The 26463-nt window shown below is 38.7% G+C and overlaps 1 protein-coding gene across 1 annotated transcript in view; it reads right to left on the bottom strand.

The window, feature by feature from the left end:
• lrp2b (low density lipoprotein receptor-related protein 2b) overlaps nt 1-25629 on the bottom strand; it is a 38815-nt gene extending 13186 nt beyond the window's left edge. Inside the window, exons 1-53 of the mRNA XM_056772050.1 lie at nt 25611-25629; nt 24184-24294; nt 23984-24106; nt 23786-23902; nt 23152-23262; nt 22924-23037; nt 22051-22167; nt 21791-21934; nt 21197-21313; nt 20581-20709; nt 19961-20130; nt 19658-19881; nt 19367-19573; nt 19054-19256; nt 18596-18736; nt 17704-17913; nt 17370-17562; nt 15936-16061; nt 15649-15779; nt 15339-15476; nt 14714-14992; nt 14168-14407; nt 13434-13553; nt 13233-13349; nt 12592-12969; nt 12251-12499; nt 11906-12114; nt 11626-11810; nt 10955-11183; nt 10538-10715; nt 10326-10454; nt 9982-10148; nt 9657-9800; nt 9460-9569; nt 9200-9377; nt 8767-8980; nt 8064-8300; nt 7570-7758; nt 6568-7488; nt 6314-6479; nt 6077-6235; nt 5688-5977; nt 5245-5448; nt 4482-4724; nt 4225-4350; nt 3931-4050; nt 3211-3342; nt 2890-3091; nt 2289-2584; nt 1386-1902; nt 819-971; nt 561-731; nt 49-272 (exon numbers count right to left, since the gene is read on the bottom strand). Of these exons, the coding sequence (XP_056628028.1) occupies nt 49-272; nt 561-731; nt 819-971; nt 1386-1902; nt 2289-2584; nt 2890-3091; nt 3211-3342; nt 3931-4050; nt 4225-4350; nt 4482-4724; nt 5245-5448; nt 5688-5977; nt 6077-6235; nt 6314-6479; nt 6568-7488; nt 7570-7758; nt 8064-8300; nt 8767-8980; nt 9200-9377; nt 9460-9569; nt 9657-9800; nt 9982-10148; nt 10326-10454; nt 10538-10715; nt 10955-11183; nt 11626-11810; nt 11906-12114; nt 12251-12499; nt 12592-12969; nt 13233-13349; nt 13434-13553; nt 14168-14407; nt 14714-14992; nt 15339-15476; nt 15649-15779; nt 15936-16061; nt 17370-17562; nt 17704-17913; nt 18596-18736; nt 19054-19256; nt 19367-19573; nt 19658-19881; nt 19961-20130; nt 20581-20709; nt 21197-21313; nt 21791-21934; nt 22051-22167; nt 22924-23037; nt 23152-23262; nt 23786-23902; nt 23984-24106; nt 24184-24294; nt 25611-25629 (10321 nt within the window). The remainder of the gene's footprint in view (nt 1-48; nt 273-560; nt 732-818; nt 972-1385; nt 1903-2288; nt 2585-2889; nt 3092-3210; nt 3343-3930; nt 4051-4224; nt 4351-4481; nt 4725-5244; nt 5449-5687; nt 5978-6076; nt 6236-6313; nt 6480-6567; nt 7489-7569; nt 7759-8063; nt 8301-8766; nt 8981-9199; nt 9378-9459; nt 9570-9656; nt 9801-9981; nt 10149-10325; nt 10455-10537; nt 10716-10954; nt 11184-11625; nt 11811-11905; nt 12115-12250; nt 12500-12591; nt 12970-13232; nt 13350-13433; nt 13554-14167; nt 14408-14713; nt 14993-15338; nt 15477-15648; nt 15780-15935; nt 16062-17369; nt 17563-17703; nt 17914-18595; nt 18737-19053; nt 19257-19366; nt 19574-19657; nt 19882-19960; nt 20131-20580; nt 20710-21196; nt 21314-21790; nt 21935-22050; nt 22168-22923; nt 23038-23151; nt 23263-23785; nt 23903-23983; nt 24107-24183; nt 24295-25610) is intronic.
• Between the last annotated feature and the right edge of the window lie 834 nt (nt 25630-26463).

Consider the following 26463-nt stretch of genomic DNA (forward strand, 5'->3'; position numbering starts at 1 on the left):
TGACATATTGCTAGCACCATGGACTACAGGAAACTGAAATCATCTTACTGCGCGGCTGTCTGTAGGGATGGTAGATGTGGACGTCATTAGGGCGGTGTGTGTTGTTGCCCATGATAACGCGGTCAGCGCCAGTGTATTTGTGGGCCTTTTCTACAGTATAAGTGTTCCAATCGGTCCAGAACACTGAATCTTCAAACAGGGTCAAAGCGAAAACATGAGGCAGTGAGCCAGGAATGGCCCTGTGTCGGTTTTGTCCATCCATATCGGCGTAACTATTAGAATCAGAAAACAATCATTGAATGACAGTAGTGGAATTTTATCTTTCAGAAAATAAGTATTTGCTGAAAAGAGTATTTATCTTCGTATTGAAATCGGAATGATGCAGAAAGATCTGATTTTGCCAAAAAATTGCAGGAAAAGTGTGAAATTAGAATTTAATATTACCAGTGTTGTTACAAAACACTAAAACATTTATTAAATATACAGTCAGAGTGAAAAACTAATTCAAACTAAATAATTATATTGAATAAAAACTAAACATTTATAACCCAGGATCTTACTCGAGGAAATTAAGGTGAGCATCAGCAAAGAAGATCTTGTTGGTGGTGTAGTCGATAGTCAGGGCATTTGGCCACACTAGTTTTGCGGAGATGATGGCTGATGCATTAGTTCCATCCATGCCAGCCCTGCCAATAAATGGTGTCCGACCCCAGTCTGTCCAATACAGCCATCTGACTCGGATAAAAAGAGAAAATTTAGGAATTGCGTTCGTAAAATGCTACATGTACAACCCAGCAAACACCTGTTACTTTGCATACCCGTATTTAGGGTTAACTGCAACAGCCCGAGGATTGGCAAAGCAGTAGGTAGAGTTGGCATCAACACAATCTTTAAGGAGCTTCTTCCGGTAACGCCCGTCAAGTTCGGAGACATGAATGGCACCAATATTTCCATCCGCCCAGTATAGCTTCCTGCAGGAGATGAAACATAAATCCACACCTTTAACTAATTTTAATGTAATTATGGGAGTAATTATACTAAATGTAAACTTAACACAAATATGTGCTAGCAGACAGTTTTTTAGTGATGCTTTTAGTTTAATTTTGGTAGCAACTAATTTAAGTCCAGCTTTGCATCCTCTGCCAACATTTTACTTAAAATTTTAAGACCAAGATAAAAATGATATTTAATGTGTAGTTCTAAGCATGAACTCCTGTCAATAAAACGTTATGCCATAAGTAAAATACAGCTCACAAGGGTCATGACTCAAAGCATGAACGTGGGGAGCCTCTGCTCTGACAAAAAACAAAATCAATAGAGCTCTGAGCATTCAAGAAGCCTAATCGCCCATGAAATGGATGATTTCATGATCCTGATGAACTTACCGCCCCACCCAGTCCACAGCCAGACCCTCTGCTCCAGTCAGATCATGGTTCATGATGACCTCCCTTCCTGTTCCATCTAAATTCATCCTCTCGATGCGCATCATGCCAACATCCAGCCAGTATAACTGCTTCTCATATGTATCAAAATCGAGAGCTACTGCGTTAGACAGACCCTGCAGCACCACTGACAATGAAGATCCATCTGCAGTCAGGTTACGTATGTAGTAGCGGTTGCTATAGAGGAGGTACGGGGAGATCCCGCTGTTCTGCCTGCAGGTGCGACCGTCGGGCTCACGCAGGTATCCCGGGGCACACTTGCAGTAGAAGGAGCCCACGGCGTTCTCACACACCTGACTGCACACTTGCGGCTTCTCTTTGCATTCGTCGATGTCTTCGCAGGCCTTCCCATCTGGCATGAGTCTGTAGCCATCTCTGCAGGAGCAGTAGTAACCCGTCGGAGTGTCTGTGCAGCTGTGAGCACACTGGTGCAGGGCTGGATTGTTGCACTCATTTATTCCTATATTGACACAAAACCAATGCAAGTCAATAGGGACCAACGTTGTTCGGTTAAAAATATTCTTCTTTTGTGTTCTGTTGAAGATTAAGTCATACAGGTTTGAAATGACAGGGGTAAACTATGAAATTTACATTTTGGGGTAAACTATCCCTTTAAGGGCATTGAAAAGCATTTTTTATATAGACTCATTTAAACTTGTGACAAAATCATTTCTCTTGCTTATATTTGTGTTGCTGTGTATAAAATAAAATAAAAATGTAACATAGTCTAATTTTAATAATATTAATTTTGTACAGTTTTGTAAACTGTAGAATAAATCCAGGTCATCACTGCCAGCTTTAAGTGACAAAGTAATTTTGCGAACTTAAAGTCATACAGTATCTTACCACATCCCTTCTCATCACTGTTGTCCGAACAATCCCTCTGCTGGTCGCAGACCTTGGAATTTTCAATGCATTCCCCAGATTGGCACAGGAATTGTCCAGGTGCGCAGGTGGGTTCGGGGCTCCTGCACAGTCCTTCCAGCTCATCAGAGCCGTCCCGACAGTCTGCGTCTCCGTCGCATACAAACGCAGATGGGATACACACTCCATTCTGGCAGGTGAACTCATGACTGGAGCAGGTGTCGTACACGCAGCCGATCTCATCGCTGCCGTCTCCACAGTCATTCACACGGTCACAGCTGATGAGAGAAGTTGCAGATACACAGTTAACTGGTTGTTTTGATTGGTTGTCTGTTGTATGGATGAAAACAGTGTTTAAATAGAGGAGAGCTGTCTGGGGTTTTCTCAGACTCCCTTATATGCGTAAAAAGGGGCTAAAGGAACAAAAAATTATCCTCAAATTTTAATTCCTAACTTTACCTAATTGAGCATATTTGCAGACATTATATATTCTCAAACCTAAGGGTGTTTATGACACTTTTTTCAACACAGAGAAAACACAAATGTGTCATTATTGTGTATGGTTGGAGTAAGAGGGACGTACTGAAAGGGTACAAGAATGCAGCGACCATTGGCACAAGCAAACTCGTTCATGTGGCAGGTGCGATTTGGGCAGTTCTGTAGCTCATCTGCAGCATCTGCGCAGTCCTTCTCACTGTCACACACAAAGCTCAGCGGGACACAACGTGGAGAACCCGGATACCAAATGGGACACGTGAACTCACCGGAGTTGCAAGTCCTCGATCCTAAAATATACAAAATGGTAGTACACCAGCAAATAATACCAAAATTCATTAATTTAATTATGGAAAAGGTATTGTGGAATTGTTTAGTTCATACATTGGAAATGAATGTCAGCTCTTACCGCATTGTAGTTCTGGGGCCTCATCACTGTTGTCTCCACAGTCATTGTTGCCGTCACATATTAAAGATGTCTGTATGCAGTGTCCATTTGCACAGTTGAATTGCTGTGGGCTACAAGTTGAAGCCTGATAGTCTGTAAAAAAACAGAGTTTCCTTTACACCTGGTACATCTGTACCATAATCTTAACCGATAATCAAATAAATAGAAAAATAAATGTTTTCTGAATATCAGATCCTGTCTAACAGACAGGTAAGGCCGTGTTCACATTTGACTTCTTTTATGATACTGCTAGTGTCTGTTTCACATTATAATCCTTTGGAGTAAATGGCAGCACTTTTTCCTGCGGGTCGGAGTGTCTTTTGAGGTTGAAAAAAGTTATTTTCTGAAAAATAACAGCCAACGTCAGCACCTTTTTCACAGCTAACCAATTACAGAGACTAGTCCTTTCAATAACAACATGCGAGGTACGTGATTGGTCGAGAAGGCTCAAGCTAAATAAAAAAATGAATGGGGGCCGAAACGCCCATTGGAGCATAGTTTTGTATAAATACAAGTTTAAATTTCACTTTCTTATGAAACCTGTCTCTCCAAGCTGCCTTTATGCACAAATGCTATCTTTAAGCATTGCCGGCTGCTAGTTTTAATCACAACGCTGCAAACGTTTCGTTTTAGTCTAAGAAGTCAAGTGTGAACACAGTCTAAAAGGGGATTGATACCTACCACATGTGGGGGGCTCATCTCTATCATCCAAACAATCTGGGATTCGATCACACACCCATGACTGAGGAATGCATTTGCCATCATCACAGCCAAATTCATCTGGAGGGCAAGTCCGGCCAGCTGTTGAACATAAACAGAACAGAATATCATCTCATCATGTCAAATGCATATATGTTAATGTAAATGCAAATCATGTTATTCCACATTTCAAGCATTTCATCGTATCAAGCATCACTATTACTACACGTTATTGAAGCAAATCTGCAGGCAACATTTGACTCCTCTGAGACTCACCGCAGAAAAGTGGATTTTCGTCGCTGTTGTCCCCACAGTTGTTATAGCCATCACACAAGTTGGATGGATAAATGCAGATGTTGGTGTTGTCACATTTTATCAAGCCAGGCGCGCATGTTCTGTCCGCTAAAAAAAGAGAATTGTCATATGGATTTGGAAAAATCATGAGTGAACAAATGATAACAACATATTGTGTTTTACAATTCCTTTAAGATAATCTTTTACAGATCATTGATGTATATCTTGTTGTCACTCACGGCAGTTAATCTCATCAGTGGTGCCGTTGTCTCTGCAGTCATTGAATCCATCACACACAAATGCAGCATTGATGCAGCGTCCATTAACACAGGTAAACTCAGTGATGGGGTTGCAGGTGGGGAAGGGACAGCCCAGCTCGTCACTGTTATCTCCACAGTCATTTGTGTAGTCACACACATAGTGCAGTGGCACACAGCCACCATTATCACAGGTGAAATCAGTGGGTGAGCACGTATGGAAAGCTATAAGACGCATAAAGGGTATTTAGTAGCTTTACACATAGGTCATCAAAGTATACTGTATATTTTTTCTCTCAATGTAAATATAGTGCAGTAGAGTTAAATGTACAGATATTTCAAATTAAAATGCCCAATGAAGTGCTTTCTATTTAAAAGTCCTATTGCTTGTGTGCATGGTTTGATGATGAAATGTTTCGTTTTTAAGAGAGATGATAACTTATACATTGTGTGTTGTGTATAAGGCCTGGTAAAGCAGTTCAAATAAAAATCTGATCCACTTGCAAAGCAAAGGAGAAAATGGGGTTAAAACTGAACACTTGTTACGAAACAAAGTAGAACATAAAAATGCTTTGAATTTACTAAGGACAAACCTGCCATTTACTAAAGCAATGTTTTAGAGTATTTTATTGTATTTATTGCATTACTATATTGCATTTTGGTGTATTTGGAGGTTACTTCAGTGCAACAACATTATTCTTTATGCATAAAGGGAAAAAAACAATAAATAAAATTCAATGCTCACCACAAACTCTTTCAAGCTCATCTGATCCATCCTTGCAGTCTTTGTAGCCATCACACTTCCAGCGCTGGGACAAGCAGTCTCCGTCCAGACAGGTGAACTGGTCTGGATGGCAGCGCTGCCCGTTGTCATGGATACAGTCTTTCCCATTGTTGGCTAGATACCAGTTACCAGTGCTGGGACACTGACACTCTGGGCCAACTGGACCTGGAAAAAAAATGGTTTCACATTACTTTTGTTACATAGTTTGTTTGAAAATTGTTTTAATTCTCAGTCAATTCAATTTGGTTTTCATATTTTACACTTTTACACATTCAACACATTCATAATTGTCACTGTAAGGTTCTTGGTAGTCAATTGATGCCCTTCAGGTCAATGTCCATTGATATCTGTAACTTAAATTACATCAATTATGATTAGTTGCGACACCTGGGTCTCAGACTGACCTGGTACACAAACATGACTGCAGCCTCCGTTAAAAAGCAGACAGGGGCTGGAGCAGCTCTCCTGCTTGCTGCCGGAGAAGACGTGGATGTCATTAGGTCTATATTGCAGACCTGTGGCCATTATTAACAGCCCAGATCCGTCGTCCTTGTTGGCACGGTATACGGCCCAAGTGTTCCAGTCTGTCCAGTAGATGTCCTGCTGGAATACGGTCACAGAAAAGGGGTACTGCGTCAGAGTAAGAATGACCTCCCTGTTGGCTCCGGTCAAAGACGCACGCTCAATCCTGTCCCTGTGAAACAGAGAAAACAAATGTGAGAGGATTCCACTTCCAGAACTGATACTGGGATATGTAAAAGCATGTATCTCTAAATTTAAAGTCTAAACTCACAGTGTTGAATCAGCCCAATACAGCATTCGCTCCTCGTAATCCAAAGATAGAGCATTAGGTTGTGAAAGGCTTGTGTTTACAATAGGGATCCGGAAGTTTCCACCAAGTGTGGCTCGTTCAATTTTAGCAGGGTATCCCCAGTCTGTCCAGTACAAGTATCTAAGAAAGATTTTTGGTTTTTTACTTCTGCAACATATTTTTATCTCTAAAGGGGCAAAAAAAAATTCAAAATGTTACCCATAGCAGGGATCTACTACAATAGCTCTTGGGCGGTCGGCATGAGCGATGAAGGAGCGGTTTTGGCCATCTATACTGATAGCCTGTACGCTCCGATTATAATAATCGGTGAAATAAAGACGCTTGTGGATCCAGTCATAGGCCAGACCTTCAGGATCATCCAGATCTGTGAAACATACAGAAAAACTCTAAACAAATTCTGTTGACTTGTTACAGCTTAATTCAGAAAATGTAAAAACTTGAGACCACTCTACCACTGGCTATGGTGATTGGAGGGCTTGTGGTGCTGGTGGTTGTGATGTATCCGATTTTGCTCCTTCCTATGCCCACATACTGGGTAAAGAACACTCTCTTGTCCTGGAAATCAAACTCTGTGGCCACGACACCATAGCCGAGGAAGAAGGTAGGAAATGGGGAGCTGTGGTCCTCCGGGTCCAGCCTGATGCTGTTCAGGGTGTAATCCGTGGTGAAGAAGAGGTGCTCATCAAGGCCAAAGCCACAAGAGACGCCATTGCTGAGCAGAGAGCCATGAGCACAGGCACATTTGGGCTGCTGCTGTTCAGGTATCGCAAAGCATAACTGAGCACACCGCCCGTTGTCCTCCTGGCATGGGTTGAAACCCACCTGGTTGGCACTGGTGGGCTGAACATGACTGTCAAACACTGCAACATCTGTCAGATCTGCAATGCCATCACGGATTACTTCAGGTGTGTCTGTATTTCCAGGGAGCTTGCTGGCTTGGAATAATTTGCCAAGCTTGCGATCAACCCATAACATGAAGTTGCCAAAGATGGCAACACTGTATGGGGCTGGGTAGCGACTGCCGTACCGTACGATCTGACGCTGAGTTCCATCAGGTGCCATGCGGGAGATCATATCCAGCGTGTCATCCACCCAGTACAAGAAGTCATTGGTGTAGTCAACTGTGAGCCCTCGGGGGGATGAAAGGCTTTCAGAGGCCAGAATAGTACGATTGGTACCGTCTAAAAGAGCACTCTCGATCTTGGGCGATTGGCCAGCATCAGTCCAAAACAAGAGACGCAGTTTGGGGCTGACAGCAAGGTCTTGCGGACGATTATCTGAACTCTTGACCAGGATCAGTCGATTGCTGCTGTTCAAGCATAACACCTCGAGGTATGTATGAGTTGTGAATGTATTAGTGAAATACAAGTTTCCTGACAGAAAAAAAGTATATATATCACAGAAAAAATAGAAAGCACTTCTGTAGTAAAATCAATTCTTGTAGAGTAATTTACCTGCGATCCAATCTACAGCCAAGCTCTGAATCCTTCCTGTGCCAACTTGAGTGATGATGGAAGAATAGCGGGAACCATCTGTTTTAGCCCTGTAAATGCCTCTGTAGGATGAGTAAGTGCTGTTATCAATCCAGTACAGAAACCCAGAGGGAATATGCATGTCCAACGGGCCAATAATGGAGTAAGTACCTATGAATTAATAGCAAATAATACATTATAAATAAAGAACAGAATGTTACAGAGAATCACATGTCTCAGGGTTATTATAATATAAATGATGTAATATGACATTATTATTAATAACAAAAGTGTTATTATTACTATTATAACATGGCTATCTAAATTACATGGAAATCGAAATGAGCAACTATAGTAACAGGGAAAAATGCTTTTCGCTGCAATCTTATTTCATGCCTGCTGTTGTATAGGTTCTATCTTTTCATATGAAATACTGATTGAGGGTCAAGAAGTTGAACATTAAAACAAATACTCACTGGCCCCCACAGGAACCATGGCCTCAGAGTGATCAGAGCTGTTGATGTGGAATCCTCTGATGAATTTAGAAGAGGACACCACAGCGTAAGATTCATACTGCTCACATTGGGAGCCGTCTTGAGATGGGACAAAACCTGTGGTACAGGCACACGTCTTCTGTCCATCAGGTTTGGGAAGACACAGATGGGGACAGCCACCATTGTTTGTGCTGCAAGCATTAGTGGTTCCAGCAGAGTCTGGAATTTATGGGTTAATGGGGCACAGAACAAAATTGTATTAAAAAAAGGAAAATCCAGAGGATTAAACTACAGTCTCCTCTTATAATTTGCGTTTAAGAAAATTAAATTTTTCCAAATAGATCACATGAGACCTAAGTTATGTTGCATTTTAGTATTTAAATAGTAAATTAAATCTTCAAAAACTATTGAGGAAAAATAAAACAACACATGATAACGTTTCGGTTAATATCATCTCTCAATTCTGGTTTTAAGGTTCGAGTATTTCAGCAAACCTGTGCACAAGACAAGACCGTGTTTCAAACTTGAACAGATAGATAATCAAAACTAAATAAATAAATTTACCAAAGTGAATATATAAGAAGATACAAAAATGATTCTATTTAATCGCATTAATGATGTCAAAGAGACATGTGATTTTTCTTCCCTGAAGGCATGACATGAAGTACTGCAATGATTCACTCACTATCTCTTGCATGCACTTTAACTGCCCGCACCCCAGCCATGCCACTCCTCATCACCACCATGTCTGCACCATTGTTCTTGTCCACTCTCTCGATGACCTCATAGTCAAGATCAGTGTAGTAGAGGTAGTTTTGGTAGACAGTGATGCCCCAGGGGTGAGATAACCCACTTACAATAGTCACCCTACTCACACCATCCATGGTTCCACACTCAATCTGACAATCAAAAAGTAAAATCTGAGTGACAAAAATGGCTAAGAAACTGTGTCTATACCACAAAACTACCAGAGATAGCATAAATACAGCAATACATATTTGCATCAAAAGCCAATGCGGTTGGGATTGATGTCTACCAAAACAAATCAAATGTGTGAAGGTATACATTTGAATTGACAGTATATGGAACATCTGATATTGAAGTAAAACAGTTCTCACCATCCCAGTTTGTGGGACACCCCAGTAGAGCTTCCTGGCAGCAATATCTGCAGCGATGAACTCAATGTTGCCCATGTTTCCAGTGTAGAGGTTTTTAAGGTTACTACCATCCATGTCTGCACTCGCCACCTTCGGTGGAACACCACTGCCTGTTCCTCTATCTGTCCAGAACAGTTTCCTGTAGTTGACCATTCATTATTATACAAAGACACTTAAGTTACCACATTACAAACAAACATTACAAGAATAAAGTTTTTTACCCTCTGGCAGGATCAAGAGTGATTCCTATTGGTTCTCCAGCTCCCTCTGGTTTTCCTGTATTTGTGATTATAGTTTTCCTGAAATGTTGCGATCCATCAACCCTAATAACCTATATGAGAATAAAAACAAAATTCTTCTTCAAATATACTAACATACACTAAATATGATTTTATTTCACTTGAGAAATTGTACTCACCTCAATGCTATTGGTGGAAGGATTGGTGTAATACATAATTCGAGTAATCCAATCAAATGCGAGACCAGAGGGGGAACCAATGATAGCAGCTGGTGCAAACTGAGTTCGGTTGGTCCCATCTGTCTTACTCCTATAAATAGAAGCCTTAAAACACAGACACACTATAACCTTAGTTTCATAAATATCAGAAATTAGAATTTAGTTGTACCATTTTTAAAGGCGACACAGCACATTCCAAATGTATACACTCTTCTTGTATGTTGTTTCTAACTTGAACTAATGTTATTGTCTTTTTCTAAAATTACATTACGAAGGGGTTACTCACTGTGCCTTGGACCCAATAGACAAACTGCTCTTGGTCATCAAAATCAATATCTCTGCCCTGTGTGATGCCTGAAATCGGTGTCATGCCATTGTTGGTTGTGTCATTGGGGTTAAGAGGGATTCCCATGATGACTGTATCCCTAACAACCATCAGGAAAGGTGTTTCATCTATGATTAAAAAGAACAGTCTCTTTAGGTCAAATGACAAATATAAGAGAAATAAGGAGATTGACAGGAAGGCTCTCTCAAACTTTAGCTTAGCACTTCAAAAATGTTAGCTTCAAATATACTAAAATAGCATGCTATGATTAAACACTACATTTTGAAGTTTGTCAGGACTCAGACCTTTAGTACACGTGCGGCCATCACTATCAAGGTTCCATCCAGACTGGCAGGCGCAGTTGTAGTATCGAGGTCTTAAGGTCGACAACAGACACAGCTGACTGCATGGATGGTTCTCACAGGGGTTCAGCGCTGTATGGAAGACAAAACTCTTGTATTTACAGTCATGAAAAACAATGTGTTTGTTTTATCAGCAATCCATTTGGAGATCTGACCTGAAGGCTGCTTTACAGCGTGATCTATGGTGATGCCCATGCCCTGGTATACAGCGGACATAAGGACGGTTGTGTTTCCTCCATGAAATTTGTTGGTCATCATAATTTGACTTGTGTAACGGTCAGTCCAGTAGACGTTGTCCTCAAAGATGGTTATCCCGTGGGGTTGCTGAAGAACCTGCAAACACAGAAATTAAGTGGAAAACTTAATGTCTGGTCCCTCTTCACTCCATGTTTCTTTCATTGGTATATAAGAAAACCATTTAACATGATTAACATATTAATATTTTATTATTTCGTAAAATTTAAATATGAATAAATATTTAAATAAATCCTATGACTAAAACATGAAAATGTGAAGCATGACATAAATGACCCATATGACTTGCAACAGCCTGTAGCTAGAGGAACTCTTACCAAGTCACTTGCAAAGACCTGTTGCCGATTTTTTCCATCATAGTCACAGTAGTCAATATATTTCAAGTAGGCATCAGCAAAGTATATTCTTCTAGTTGGGTAATCCAGGGTCAGGCCATTAGGCCAGTAAATCTTACTAGTCACAATAGCTCTTCTTCCAAACCCATCCATACTAGCCTGTTCTATACGGGGGTTCTGACCCCAATCCGACCAGAACATAAGATTCGTACTAAGAAGAAAACAGTGGAAAAATGTGTTATTTGCATTTTGTGCTAAGACATATTACATAACTCATTAAAATCATTCATTACTATCCTCTTAATTGTCAAGATAATGAAAAAGAGGAAAAGTGCTTTTAAATTGATCTCAATTTACAGTGATTAGTTGCAATCAATTGTGATTAATCGATAATTATATATATGCAACACACATACTGTACATAATATATTCACATGTAAATATTACAACAAATTATAGTTATATATAATATAATATTACTTATATTATGTATCAAGATAAATATATAATACACTTACTTCCTAAATATATAAATGTATTTTTGAGTATTTAAATATACATGCCACATAGACGTATTATATAAACATAAAAAAATGGGAATTGATTAATTCCAATTAATTTGATAACAGTATAAAACAATAAAAACTTCCTACTGGTTGCGGGGGTCTAGAGCTAATCCTCGTGGCCTGGTGATATTCTGTGCTATCAGAACTTTCCGGAAGCGGCCGTCTAGAGTGGATACTTCAATGTTCTCCATGACAGAGTCGGTCCAGTAAATGTTTCGACCCACCCAATCCACCGCTATAGTTTCAGGTACCATAAGACCTGATGGAAACACCTAATATACCAGCATCAATGAATGAGTTAACCAAGGATATCAGTAAAAAAGACAGGGGCTACAGAAGGCAATATACATTTCTTTATACCACTTACCTGTTTTCTGTCTGTCCCATTCTGGAATGAACTGTAGATCATGTTGTAGTTTACATCACCCCAGTAGACCCTCTTGCTGACACTGTCAAAATCTACAGTGACGATGCTCACACCGCTGGCTATGGGTTGGATGATTTGCGGCCTAAAGTTGATGCGGTTAGCGATAAGTTGGCTGCGTCTGGCCACCAGAAGTAAAGCATCACCTGGGGCTGGAGCGGATTCCATTCAAAAACAGAGATATTAGGTTCCTGGCTACATGAATACCATTTCATACGAACAACATACTCCTCTTTAAAGCATCTTGGTCATGCTGTTTAAAATATAAGTGATGGGGATGTCGCTTACATATGGCTTTACATGTACGTCCATCAGGCTCTAGCTGGTATCCGTGGTGACATGAGCATCGGAAAGAGCCGCGTTCATTGTAGCAGGTTTGGCTGCAGAAACCAGGGATCAGACATTCATTTATGTCATCGCAGGTCTTCGAGTCATTCAACAGTTGGAATCCTGGTTCACAGGTGCACAGAGCTCCAAACGGACCCTGAATACAACCATGACTGCAGCCCCCGTTATTCACCTGACAGTCATCTCCATCTAAACGTATTTAAAGTAAGACAGATGTTAAAAGGAAGATGTTTAGATTGAAGCTTATTGAACAAATCTGTTTCTCCAGCATCAGTACTCACTGCAAAGGGGAGATTCGTCAGCTCCATTGGGACAGTCTCTCTGGCCATTGCACACCTGAGCCTCGGTGATACACACCTGGTCTGTGGGACACAACCATTTTCCCGACGGGCAGCTGAATGGAGGATTGGGACAGTTTGTCTCATCGCTCAAATCCCTGCAATCGTCATCACCATCACAAACCCAGCTCTGTTGAATGCAGTTTCCATTGGCACACCGGAAGTCTGTGGATCTGCAGGTGCGTGGTGGGCAGCCGTTGTGTTCGTCAGAGCCGTCTTCACAGTCCGGATGGCCGTCACATTCCCACACTTTTGGAATACAGAATCCGTCGACCTGGCACTGGAACTCATTGTCATGGCAGAGGCCAGGCCCACGTGTGGCTGTATATGTGATAAACTATTAGTGTTCACCTAAATTAACACTCAATAAATTCATAACATATAAAGTGGCTTATATCTACATTAAACTTTTTTTCTAACTAAAATCTATTTACGATGTACATAGCATCATAGAAGAAGACAATTTTCTTTGCAATCAATTGAAATTAGTGCCAAAATTCATCCACTTTTCACCAACAAAAAAATCTTAATTTCATATTAGGAAATTCTTAAAACCACACTGAAAGAGGACACGTGTAACTTACGACAGTTACTCTCATCTGAGTGGTCCCTGCAGTCATAAATCCCATCACAGCGGTAGCTCTCACTCACACACTGGTCTCCACTGGCACATGCAAACTCCCAAATACCACATGAGTACTCTACCCAGAACAAATAACAATATGCTAATTTAGTAGATGTTTAGAAATACGAATACATTAGATGTGAATGTAACCACGTCTTACCACAGTCTTTCTCATCAGATCCATCCAAACAGTCCTGGTCTCCATCACAAACATATGACCCATAAATACAGCGATGATCGGGACAAAGAAAGAAACCAGGCTGACAGGTAGTAGTTGCATCTAGAAAAGGGCGGAAAAGCAGACAACAAACACTAAAGGGACAATTCAACCAAAACTAAAATTCTGTCATCATTCATCCACCTTCAAGTTGTTCCAAATATGTATTTATTTCTTATTTTTGATGAACACATGGAAAGATATTTGGAAGGTTTCTTATAAAAAAACTGTTATTGGACCCCATTGATAGCAGGAAAAAATACTTCTTTTGTTCTATTGAACACAAACGAAGATATTTGGAAGAATGTAGGACAGCAAAGAGTTCTGGGGCACTTTTGACTTCCATTGTAATTATTTTTACTGTAGCAGTCAATATCTTTCTCTGTGTTCAACCAAACATGTATACATGTTTGGAACAACTAGAACGTGAGTCATTCATGACAACATTTGTAATGCTGTTTCAAACTTTTTAGAGAAGGATATTAAATATGTGTGTTCGTTCTGAATTTTATAACGTTAAAATCGTTAAATAAAAGATTAAAAAATAGATATGTTAGATGTGTCTCAAGCAAATAGTAAAAAAAAGTCAAATGCGTTTTTAATGATTAGATTAAGTATGTGTTGTTGAGATTTTTTAAATCTGATTTTATTCCAAAATGTGAACGTGTATAACTTACTGCAGTCTCTCTCATCAGACCCATCACCACAGTCGTTAAAGGCATCGCACACCCATGCTTTTGGGATACAGTTTCCATTGCTGCAAGGAAAGAGGTGTGATGAGCAGGTGGTTGGTCCACGTGTGGGGCAGTTATCTTCATCAGACCCATCACCACAATCGTCATGTCCATCACACCGCCATCTAGCAGGGATGCAGTGCTTGTTTCCACAGGTGAAGGCATATGGGGAGCAGGTTGCCCCTAATAAAATTGTACTTGATTAAAATAACATTTTAAAGAAGTACATACATACATATTGCATTCACGTTTTGAAAAAATAGATAGTAAATAAAGGGAGAAAGGGTCTAAATGCAAGCATTTTTAAAACATTTTCTATATTTATTCCGTATAGTTCTAGTGTATCATATTCCAATCTTTTCATCAAAGGTGGATTCCATTCTCATCCACAGATGTCCTGGCCTATTCCTGCATTTGCACTTTTGTTTAAAAGTTTGTGATTCATGCCTCCCCCCCAAAAAGGTCCATTGTGCTTCATAGTATTCACACCTGGCTCTGTGCAGTTGGTTTCATCTGTCTTGTCGATGCAGTCATTAACACCATCACAGCGATATGAATTGGGTACACAGCGGCCCTCATCACAGGGAAAGGAGTAATCTCCACAGTTATTATCTGGTGGAGGCTCAGAGTCATCTTTTACACAGTCTTGATGGTTTTCCTGCAGCTTCATTCCGTAGGGACAGCCGCACACACGGCTGGATGCGGGTGTTGGGAAACAGAAGTGACTGCAGCGGCCATTTGGAATTAAATTGCATCTACTTTTGAACACTGATGCAATAGACGTAAACAAAGCAAAAATAATTTTAGCATGAAACCTATAGATTTATCAAGACAGAATACAGAGTAGATAGATATTTACATACATCACTTAAAGAACATATATAGATCACAACAATGAACCTAACTGTGCTCAGCTTTAGTCAGATAACAAACCTAAATATTTTTTCATTAATTAATCCAGGACCCAATAATTTGGGTTTTTGCTGTTAATGTTATCTAAGGAATTTTAGGGGACATGTCTGAGACAAAGTCGATTCTTAAAAATCATTGAAACTTCCCTGAGTTAAACAAAGTTAAACAAACACTAGTAAAGGAGGAGCATTCTGACACTTACAGCTCTGTATATCTGCTGAATAAGCCTTTACATTCATTATGCCCATAATGCCCTTTCTGAGTATTATATTTTCTCCACCATCCCTCTTCCTCATACGGAACACAGCATTTATCCTCCAGTCTGACACAAATAGATGATCTAACAAACAGCAGAAACAGATCAATCATTGACAAGTGAACTGAGTAAATCATTAGATTTCCTCATATCTTTATATAAACGTAATCAGTTAAACACATGGTAATATTTGTCTAAGAATCACATTTCTTTCCACATGTATTTGATAATAAATGAGTACTGTAATGGGGCTGACCTGAGTGTATCGTAAGTGAGAATGGGTGAGTGATTTGTCCGACACTGGAAAATGCCTGGCGATCCATGCCATCAATGCTCACATGTTCAATCCGATCCAGCTGTGCATCAACCCAATACAACCTATCCGTTCTGTAGAGCATGAACAAAACTTTCTGAGGTCATTTTCACAAGCTCATTTATGAAAACCAAACTAAATCTCTTGATGTGCCCAAATGAAATAACAAAAATTCCTTATTCCGATTAAAATACTAAAAGCTGATAATGTGGAAAGGAGGTCTTCCTTACAGGTAGTCTACAGCAAGTCCATTAGGCCACCCAAGTGTAGTATTGATCAGAGGAACAGCATTGCTTCCGTCTGTATACGCTCTGGTGATCACAGCTGGACGATACCAATCGGACCAAAAGAGGTATCTGAAAGTACATAATAGAGATGTGTATCGGAAATCAAAAAAAAATGCTGACTCGCATCTAAAGTTAGGGTGTCACAGAATACCGATATTGACAATAACCGTGATATGAAAAATACATGATTATCAATATCTTGTTAATAATAAACAAATGATAATATAAATAATTTATAACCATTTATTCATCTTGTAACATTTCGACTTTATTCTCATAACATTTCGACTTTATACTCATAACATTTCGACTTTATTCTCGAGATCTATTTTTTTTTACGTGACACTAAAACGCCGTCGTAATATGGACGTAACCTTTCAACATTATTCTTGTCACATTTCGACTTTCATCTCGTAACATTTCGACTTTATTCTCATAACATTTTGACTTTATTCTCGAAATCGATTTTTTTTACGTGGCACTAAATCGTAATATGGTGCGAATACAAGTTTTATTGTGTCTTTGGTATTATAAGTTGTCCGTGCATGTATTCGATACATAAATTGCTAAAATTAAAGTGTCGGAAAAAAAGATGCATTCTATCTAAAAGCGAATGCTCACCCTGACCTGCCTGAAACGCCTCGTGCAACCACACCCCCACAAATATTCGTCAGTTCATGGTACGAATTGACTAAGACCGCCCAAATGTATACGCTAGTTAGTTACCTGCCAGTAAAATTGCTTGGAACCTGATGTTCCAAATATGTTAAGAGGCGTTAATTTTCCGTCACACGCTTGAAGTATTCGACCAATCACTACGCACTGGTTAACTGGCCAATCATAGCATACCTTGCTTTTCAGATCGATGAGCTTTTAAAAAATCTGCACGTTACAGAGAGACGGGGCAAAGATGCGATACAAACATGCATGGTATGTGGAAAATACAGTGCATTTAACCTTAAATTGTGTATACATATTGCATTAGGCCTGCGTCTTAAACAAATGACAATATTCTTTTTAGCAGTGTCATATGATCGCTTTAAGAACCACAATGGTTATAAAATCTCTTTCTGCCTCCCTACAATAATATTTTGAAAATAATTTATTGACCAAAAAAGAGAGACCTTTTATTACCTGTGCTGACATTTTTCTATTGAAATAGAGTTCTAGCTGGCATATCAAAGGCATACATTTAAATAGCCAATAGCTTTATTTGCATCATAGCCACAAATCATGATTGTTAGTTGGTTGTATTGAGAGATTTCATTCACCTAGGGGTGGGAGGGACCAAAACCTTTGTAGTGCATCAATACTTTTTTTCAGAGAGATAATGGTTTGGAATCAACGGTGTTCTTTATTCCTGACCATTCTTCTTACCCTGCACTAGGATGCACTGCAATACCCCGGGGGTAAATCAGGTTCTTGACAATGTCTCTTCTGGATCCATCGGTTATTTTAAAAGCTGAGACGGTTCGATATGAGCTGGATGTCCAGAAGAGGATCTTTGAAGTCCAATCATATGCCATTGACTCTACAGAGCCTACTCTGTAACCTGTCAGAATCTTTTGATCTGAAATGTAATAGAATAAAAGTGTTAAAAAGAGCTGTACTACTCTCACATTGATAAGTGAGAGAAGTAATACGTTCACAAGTTTTGTTGTTTGTTTAGTGGAAAATGACTCTATGAAGTTCAGAATTTGTAAAGACTCACTGGTGCCATTGATGGGTGATTGGTATATGAGTTGTCGCGTGCGATCATTGTAGAACACACTCTCTTCAAACCCGTCATACTCCACAGCAGAGCCAGAGAAGCTTCCCGTCAAACCAGCCAATGGCAGTGTTACGTCCTCCTGAGATGACACATTAAGAGGGATCCCTCTGACTGCTGTCGCACTAGATACCAGTAAATAATCTTTAATCTCTGAAATTGAGAGAGACAGAAGATATGTTTTAGGATATTCATTAAATTCTACAAATTGGACAGCTATGGTAAAATTACAAACAAACAATATGCAGTCCTGGTCAAAAGTGATGTCTAACTATGTAAAGTTAAAGGTTTAGTATATGAAATTGAGTGGCATCTAGTGGTGAGGTTGCAAATTGCAACCAATGGCTCACTCCACCCCTCCCTTTTGACGGTTGTTGACACAGACAGAACTAAAATGTTGTCATGTTTTTGCTTCTTTGCCAAAGGAGAAAATATATTTACGAAACGCACTGAGTAGAACAGTTTGTCCATTTAGGGCTACTGCATAAACAACATGGCAAATTCCATGTAAGGGGACCCGTGGTGTATGTAGATGGAAATAGCTCATTCTACGGTAATAAAACAAAACAATTCATTATGAAAGGTCTTTATACACGTCTGAAGACATTGTTATGTATATTATATTATATTGCATTGCATTTAATAGATCCAAAACATTCAAATTTCAAATTTCAAATCAAATGTATTATTAAACACATTTGTAATAATGTTGCATTGAAGCTCATATTTGGAAAGAATTTAAGGAGCATTAAAAACAAATATGGTAAAAAATAAGGACACCAGACATCATTTTTGTTCAATACTGTACGTGTTGCAGCCCAGCTCTGAAACTCACTAAAGCAGCTGTGGCCATCAGACTGAAGGTCATATCCAAGGCGACACTTGCAGCGGTAACCCAGCCCATCATTGTCTGTGCGGTGACTCAGAAGGCAAATTTGCTCACAGCCGCCATTGTGTTTGCCACATGGACTTCTCACTATAGTCAGAAAAAAAGAGCAGTTATGACCAAGTACTGTATACTTGATAATACTCACTACTACAAACTAATTTTAGTAAGAAAAAGGACAAATTTGTATATTTTATAATTATAATTAAAATTGAGTAAAGGAATGGCCATTGTAAACCAGCCTAAATTAATTTGGTAGTCAAATGGTCTCCTAGGCTGGTCAAACACATTTATTGTCTGATGATAGATGGGTTTTGGGCCAAAACAGTCAAATTGTCTTCAGCTATTTTTTGGTGGATTTTTTAGCAGGGATATTTTTATATTTTGATTTTATCATGAAACTTTACCAGTGGGCTGAAGGAGCGGATGGGAGACCACAATTTGTCCAGGTCTATTAGTAGAGCGGTAGAGAAAAGTGGGGTCACTGCCATTAAAGCGATTGGTCCGAATCACACCCATCTTGACCCAGTCGGTGAAAAAGGCATGGTTCTCAAATACTGAAATCCCAAAGGGGTGGGGAACCTGATGACCTCCATTCAGCACTACTTTCCTATAAGCACATTTGATCGACATATAATCAATGATGTAAATCTCTTCTAAAAACAACAGATTTGGTTTAACCCATCAAAATATTTGTAAAACATCCTATTCGCAGAATACCTCTCCAAGCCACTATAAGTGACTGTCTCGACTAGGTTAAAATGGCTGTCTGTCCAATAAACCCTCTTAGTAACCAAATCCAGGGTAATTCCAGTAGGAGAACCAAGTCTGGTCTTAACCAACTCAAACCGGTTACTTCCATCCATGAAGGCACGCTCCAGTTTAACATCATCCGTGTTAAAGCCAGAGTCTGTGAAGAACATATAACTGGGGAATGACAATGATTATAAATTAGTCTCAGGAGAGAAAACATGGAAATACCCTATTATCCTGTACATCACACATACTCACCCCACTGTTGGGTCCAGAGCAAGCCCATGAGGGGTCACCAGATTTTCTGCAATCAGGGTGACACGGTTCCTCCCGTCATAATCACATGCTTCAATCCTCTCCACCCGTTCCTCCACAAAGTAAAGCTTGAAGTTGACCCAGTCCACAGCCAGGTTCTGCGCACTGTGCACGGCATCAGAGAGAACCTCCTTCTTATCCTCACCATTGTAGTTTATGGAGTAAATCTGAATAAAAATATTTTTGTGAGTATCACTTTATTCCCACACATGTCAGTAGTAATTTTGCATATAAACCATAAGACACCTTCTGAGAATTGGTGTCTGTCCAGAAGAGCCGTTGATTGTGCCAATCATAACCGACGCCCACAGCATAGCCTTTGCCATCTGATTGGACCAAAAGTCTAACAAACCTCCCGTGTATGTCTGCCATCTTTATATCACGTCCATCAGTGAAGATCAACTGTGGTAAACCCACTATGAGGAGCAAGCGAGACATGTTACAACAAAACAACTGGAAACATTGACAAAATTCTGTCATCTTTTACTCACCCTCTTGTCAATTCAAACTGTCAGAATTTATTTCTTCTGCAGAAAACAATTTTTGAAGATTGTTGGTAACTGAACAGTGGTGGTAGCAATTCACTTCTATTGTATGTACATAACAGCAATGCAAGTTAATGGGTACCACCATTTCGTTACCAACATTCTTCAAAATATCGTCTTTGCGTTCTCCAGAAGAAGGTTTTAAAGGACAAGAGGGTGAGTAGATGATGACAGAAATGTCATTTTTGGGTGAACCATCTCTTTAAAGGGACTCATATGTCTGTCTATAAATATAAAGGCACTAAAATACATTCAGATATAAAGGACAAAATCTCTGTTTGACTCTTTGAGCACATTAAAAGCATTTAGGTTTCTTTTTACCTGAGATATTGGCTTTGCAAACATGGCCTTGCTCTAGGAAATAGCCATCAGCACAGCTGCAGTGATGTGTGCCTGGTCGATCCTCACAGAAGTGATCACAGACTCCCCAAATATCACAGTCATCATAGTCTGAGGATAGACCATATATGTGTTAAATCTGTAAGGCTAGATTCATTCTAATCTAATAAATAAAATGTTATTTTTTGCAATAAAATACAAAATGTAATAGTGAATATCTGAAATTGAATTTGCAGGTTGGAGTGTTGTATTGTTGCAATAGCCTATAATAACTAAAATAACAACACAAATGTTAACTAAAATATTCGGACTATGTGTTATAATCCCACTATTTCAGCACAGTTGAATTGCCCAATAGGACATTCATTGATCATTAAAATGATAAAGTCACTTTATGCCATTTTTGTTATATTCAATATTCTGTCATGCTAGCAGAACATAAACATTATGACCATAATTTGATTGTGAATAAAACACAGTATTGACCAAATGATATCTTTGCCAAATCTATATGATTTTGTAATAAAAAGTAATCTGAATTGTAAAATGTGTTAATTACCGCTTTAACGTTTTAAAGGAACACCGGATCTTTACTCACCCACACAGGAACGGCTGTCATTGGCTACTGTAAAGCCATCGGGACAATAGCAGGCTCCACCCTGAGGGCTGGGATGACACTGGTACTCACAGCTGAGAGCAGAGCACTGGTTTAAACCTGCAGGTGAGGCAGTTAAATTGGCATGGTCACATGCATAACGTGATATGAGAGTATCATCAAACATCATCAGCGCATTATTGCTGCAATAAAATGATAGCCAGACACAAGCAGCTGAAATTTAGAACATAAAAACATAAAAAATCAAATGCATAACACATGAGTGTCTAGTAAAATTGGCTTTTGTTAGGCTAAAAGATCAGTATTGATTTGCCGAAGACATGTGATTATCATCATTATAAATGAATCTTGATGGAGTTGTTGGGTTCTTTCTTTATTCACAAACAGAGCCATTGAGAGATAGAGTTCTGCCAACGGAAGTCCAAACGCTGGAGGGTCACGTGATTCATGGAGCTTTCAGATAGTTTCCTATAAGTTGTGTTTTCTCCTGAAATGCTTTATTTCTTTAATTTATTTATTCATTAAAAGTTGAAGAGAAATCATAGTGACAATAAGTGAGTGAAAATAAACTTTTACCACAGGTTAGCTGTGCTGTAGTGTTGGTCTCATCTGTTCCACCAGGGCAGTCAGGTTTATTGTCACACACTTTGTTTATGGGCACACACATTGAAGAGCCAGGACAGGGCCACTCTCCAGGATAACAGTCTCGGATACTTGGATCTGATAGAATGACAAACCCGTTTGCATCCAGCAATTCTCATAATCAGATTTTTACTGAATTTGTATTTGCCCTTGATTGGTCTAATTTTGAGAGGAGACAGGCGTAGATATCTCACCACATCCGTTCTCATCACTAAAGTCTCCACAGTCGTTGATGCCATCACACACCCATTCCTGGGGCATACAGCGTCCATTACTGCAGGAAAACTCTGACCCGCTACAGGTCCGATACTCTGAGAAACAAGACAACACAGCAATGTAGCGTCAACCTTTTAAATGTCAATCCTGCATCAGAGCAACACTTAAAGGCTGGACCACACTACAAGACTTTAGCTCCGTTTCTCCCAAGAGTTTCTTTCTGGACTTGTTGCACTAGTCTGCAGATTTTATTGCATTGTGTGGTGCCCTGGTTTTATTTTTAAACTTTCAATATGTCTGTAAGTGTGTGATGTCTAGTTTTAAAAATCAATTAAGATTTTAAAAGTCTTGTTGTGTATTCCAGCCTTAAGTTTGCTTCAAAATTTCACCATCTTGGGAAACCTGGGTAAAACTATTTTTCATATTCTTTTTGTGTTGAATTACAAATTTTATTTTTTTTAAGGCACAGTTCACCTCCCCCAAAAATCTCAAAATTTACTTACCCTCGAGTTGTTCCAAATCTGTATAAATGTCTTTGTTCCAATTAAAGATATTTGGAAAGTGTTGTAACCAATCAGTTCTAGGACCCCATAGTAGGAAGAATTACAACGGTACGGCTTTCCTACATTCTTCAAAATATCTTCCTTTGTGTTAAACGGAACAAAGACATTTATAAAGCAAATGTATCTTATATGATATTCAATGGTGGCCAAGAACTGTTTGCTTACAAGAATTCTTTCAAATATATTTTCATTTTTGGGTGAACTGTTCCTTTAAGGTAAATGCTACCCTGTAGAAAACGATAAAATTACAATATCAGTAAATTATTAACTGAGATGTATAAAACCCACCACAGTCTTTCTCATCACTGTTGTCCCCACAATCATCCCAGTGATCACAGACGAAGGCCATCGGGATACAGTATCCATTCGTGCATTGAAAGTAGTGCGGCTGACAATACCTTGCTGTTTCAGAAGCAAACCATGGAGAATGTGAGGAATTGAATTATTTGACCAATGACAAAAACTTTGTTAATATGGACACGCTTTCATAGCATTTTGATTGATTTTTACACTCACTGCAGTTGGATTCATCTGAACCGTCTCTACAATCTAGCGTCCCATCACAATGCTGAGAGTTGTCGTAGCACGCTCCATTAGCACATGTCTTCTCTGTGCATGATGGGTAATCTGGATTCAAGAGCAGGAAATGTCAAACACTGGTGTTTTACGGGCAAACCCTGAGGATTCGAGATTTTTACAGAATGTTCCCAAGTGGTTATTACTTGTCATTCTGTTACTGATTCATCCTGATTCATGCTGAATATATGTTGAAGTCATGCATTTTTGGTCTTGTAAAGATAATATTGCTTAAGGCTTTTATGGCATTCATTACATGGCTGTTTGCAATAAATTTTATTGTTTGAAATTTAGATTATAGTTCAAATAATACGGCCAAATTCAAACTATGCAATCCCATTACCATTTTTCAAAGTATTTGTGACACAATCCCTTATTTGTTGTTTTGAGACCTATTAAATATTTACATCTTTTATTTTATCTGACGTGATAAAAGTAATCTGGCGTGAAAAGGAACAGTTTTGAAAACTTTGAAAATGCAAAGCCCACAGAATAAATTATGATTGATTTATTATAATAAACACATCAACATCATCAAAAATGCCCCTTTTTTACAATACAAAGATGATCTTACTGCAGTTGTTCTCATCCGAGTTGTCCACACAGTCTGAAACATGGTCACATCTGTATTGTCTGGGAATGCATTGCCCTTCTTGACAGGTGAACTGGTCTGAGCTGCACGTCTGACCGCCTAAAAGCAAACATGCAGCTGCAAATATCCGTGTCCTAAATTAATAAATAGTGTTCTGTCCTTTAAGACATTTAGACTTACCACAGGCTCTTTGCTCATCTGAACCATCAGGGCAGTCTGCCTCCCCATCACATACAAATGCCAAAGGGACGCACTCTCCACCCGTCAAGCACTTGAACTGCTGAGAGCTACAGGTGGACAGCGCTAAAAAAAGTGAAAAAGAATTTTAAAGATTTCTTGGTCATTCCACCAAGTCAGTCATGACTCATGAGAGCTACTACGACAGTTTAGTTCATCAGAGTCATCTGGACAATCCTTGGTTCCATCACACCTCCAGTCTTGATCGATGCATTGGCCGTTATTGCACTGAAACTGATCACTGGCACACCGACCTGTTCAGAAAATGATCATTTGGATTTGTTTGAATTATCTCTTATAATATAACAAAACATTGCTTGTTTTTACATTTGACAAATAGTTGTGTACCCAACTAGTCAAAATAATAGTGTTTAAAGACTGTTCATTATTAACAGAGAAACCATTTACCAAGGATTGCGTTTGTGTTTTTTTAATGTGGTAGTATAACAGATTACAGGTTGTTTATCTAGTAAATCTTAATAACTCAAATTAGCCGAGTTTATTGGGCAGTTAAGAAATAATTTTCACATCTGCAAGAAATAATAATCAATAAGTAACTTTGTTTATGGCTTTTTGAAACTACTGTGTAGAAGACCTGAACTTTCCTCATGTGATCACTAATAAAATATTCAGCATAAAAGTTTCAATTGTTCAGTTTCTGCAGAATATGTTTAAATCAGTTATAATCACAATTTTTCATTTGAGTAAAATGAATATCATTGCTCCAAAATGGGCTTAAAACTCACTTAATAACATTGTTCTAAATGGTAGCATCCCTAAACTTTCTGTAGTTTACTTTACAGTAAGATAGTATAAAACCATCAAGACCAAATCATTTATTTAATGTAAGGTAAACGATATAAGACATCTCAGACTGTTGAATTTTGATTCAATTGAATTCCTGGCATTAAAAAAACTCAATGCAGGATTATAATGTAACATTAAGGCACATTATAATGTAAAACTAAACAATAAAATACACTCCAAATTCTCAAGCGCAAAACTTAAGAAAAATAAAATAAAAAAATAACACATACCTTGAACAAAGCAGGGTCCACAGATTAAACATAGCACTGCCACCCCATAGACATTTAATCGGTCCATTTTTGTGTTTGTATCACACTGCTTGCACAGTTAATGAAAACTGGCCTCGGAAAGGGAATAAATCTCTTCCTCTGTTTCTTGAGTTTCAGCGATCCATCCACAGTGAGATGACTCTGGACCCAAAAGCTATATGATGGGCTTCTCTCTTAAAATAAACAGGGACTGGATGAAGGACACAAAGTTACAGCCCTTTATGAGCCTTGTCTCCTTATGAATTTCATCTAAGATTAACTTTTACCAGTAAAACATGTCAACGTCAGCGAAAAATACTTCAATGTCATGTTCATGTAACTGGAGAACCATCCTTTTTTGTTTTTTATTGATGGTAAGGTCTTGTAACTGTTAGAGGAACACAATCAAGTGCTAGACAGGTGAATATCTCAGGTTTTAAATTTGACAAAATTATCAAGTTGTGTCAGTTCATGTTCAGTTCAACATTTAAAAAGCCTTTAACGTGACAGCTAACCTGCTGAATTACTGATCATATTTAACGTCAGAAAGCTTTAACATTATTCCAGTCCTTGGATACTCTTTGTTGTCTTTATGCTTTGAATTGGATGCCAAAATGTTTGTTTCAGTCCATTTCAAGTTAATTTCAAGTCGATTTCAAATTTATATTTCTACATTTACTATGAACAGTATGGGTTTAGGTGAAATTATAATTTTTGTTTTATTCTTGAAAACTGATATTTCTCCCAAATTTTAAATACAAAATAATGTTTCTATAAACTGGAGAAACAGAAAAGATGCTCTGTAGTTTTTCAGACCTTAAATAATGCACAGAAAACTATTTTATATTCACTTTTAAACAATACAGCAGTAATATTTATTCATACGTGTATTTGGGAAAAGTTCCAAAACAATTTTATGTAATAACGCAGATTTTTTGTCACAGTTTCCATGTGTCTTCTCATGCTGTCAGTCTTTTACATTGCTTTTGGATGACTTTGTCACTTCTTGGGTTCAAACCCAAGAGACTGGACTTCTTGAAATAATGATTAAATGAAAATTTGGAATGGTCTTTTTTTTCTAATTTATTATACAGAATATACTTTTCTCTAATACACATTGGTTTTAATTATTCAAAGGCTTTTACAACCTCTTATTTTTGCCAGGAGACTGTTACAGCTCTAAAGTCTTCACCTTTACTGCCTAATAAATTTCGAGAACACCTGACAAGAGATTGAGGCAATTTCTTTGTAGAGAATTGATAAAGAACCTTCAGATTTCCAGCTCCATGTTGGTGCGTCTCCTCTTCAGTTCTCTCCACTCCTTTTCTATAGGGTTCAGGTCTGGAAACTGGGATTTATTTATTATTA

The sequence above is a fragment of the Triplophysa dalaica genome, chromosome 17 (assembly GCF_015846415.1).
Source record: "Triplophysa dalaica isolate WHDGS20190420 chromosome 17, ASM1584641v1, whole genome shotgun sequence".
Lineage (NCBI taxonomy): Eukaryota > Metazoa > Chordata > Actinopteri > Cypriniformes > Nemacheilidae > Triplophysa > Triplophysa dalaica.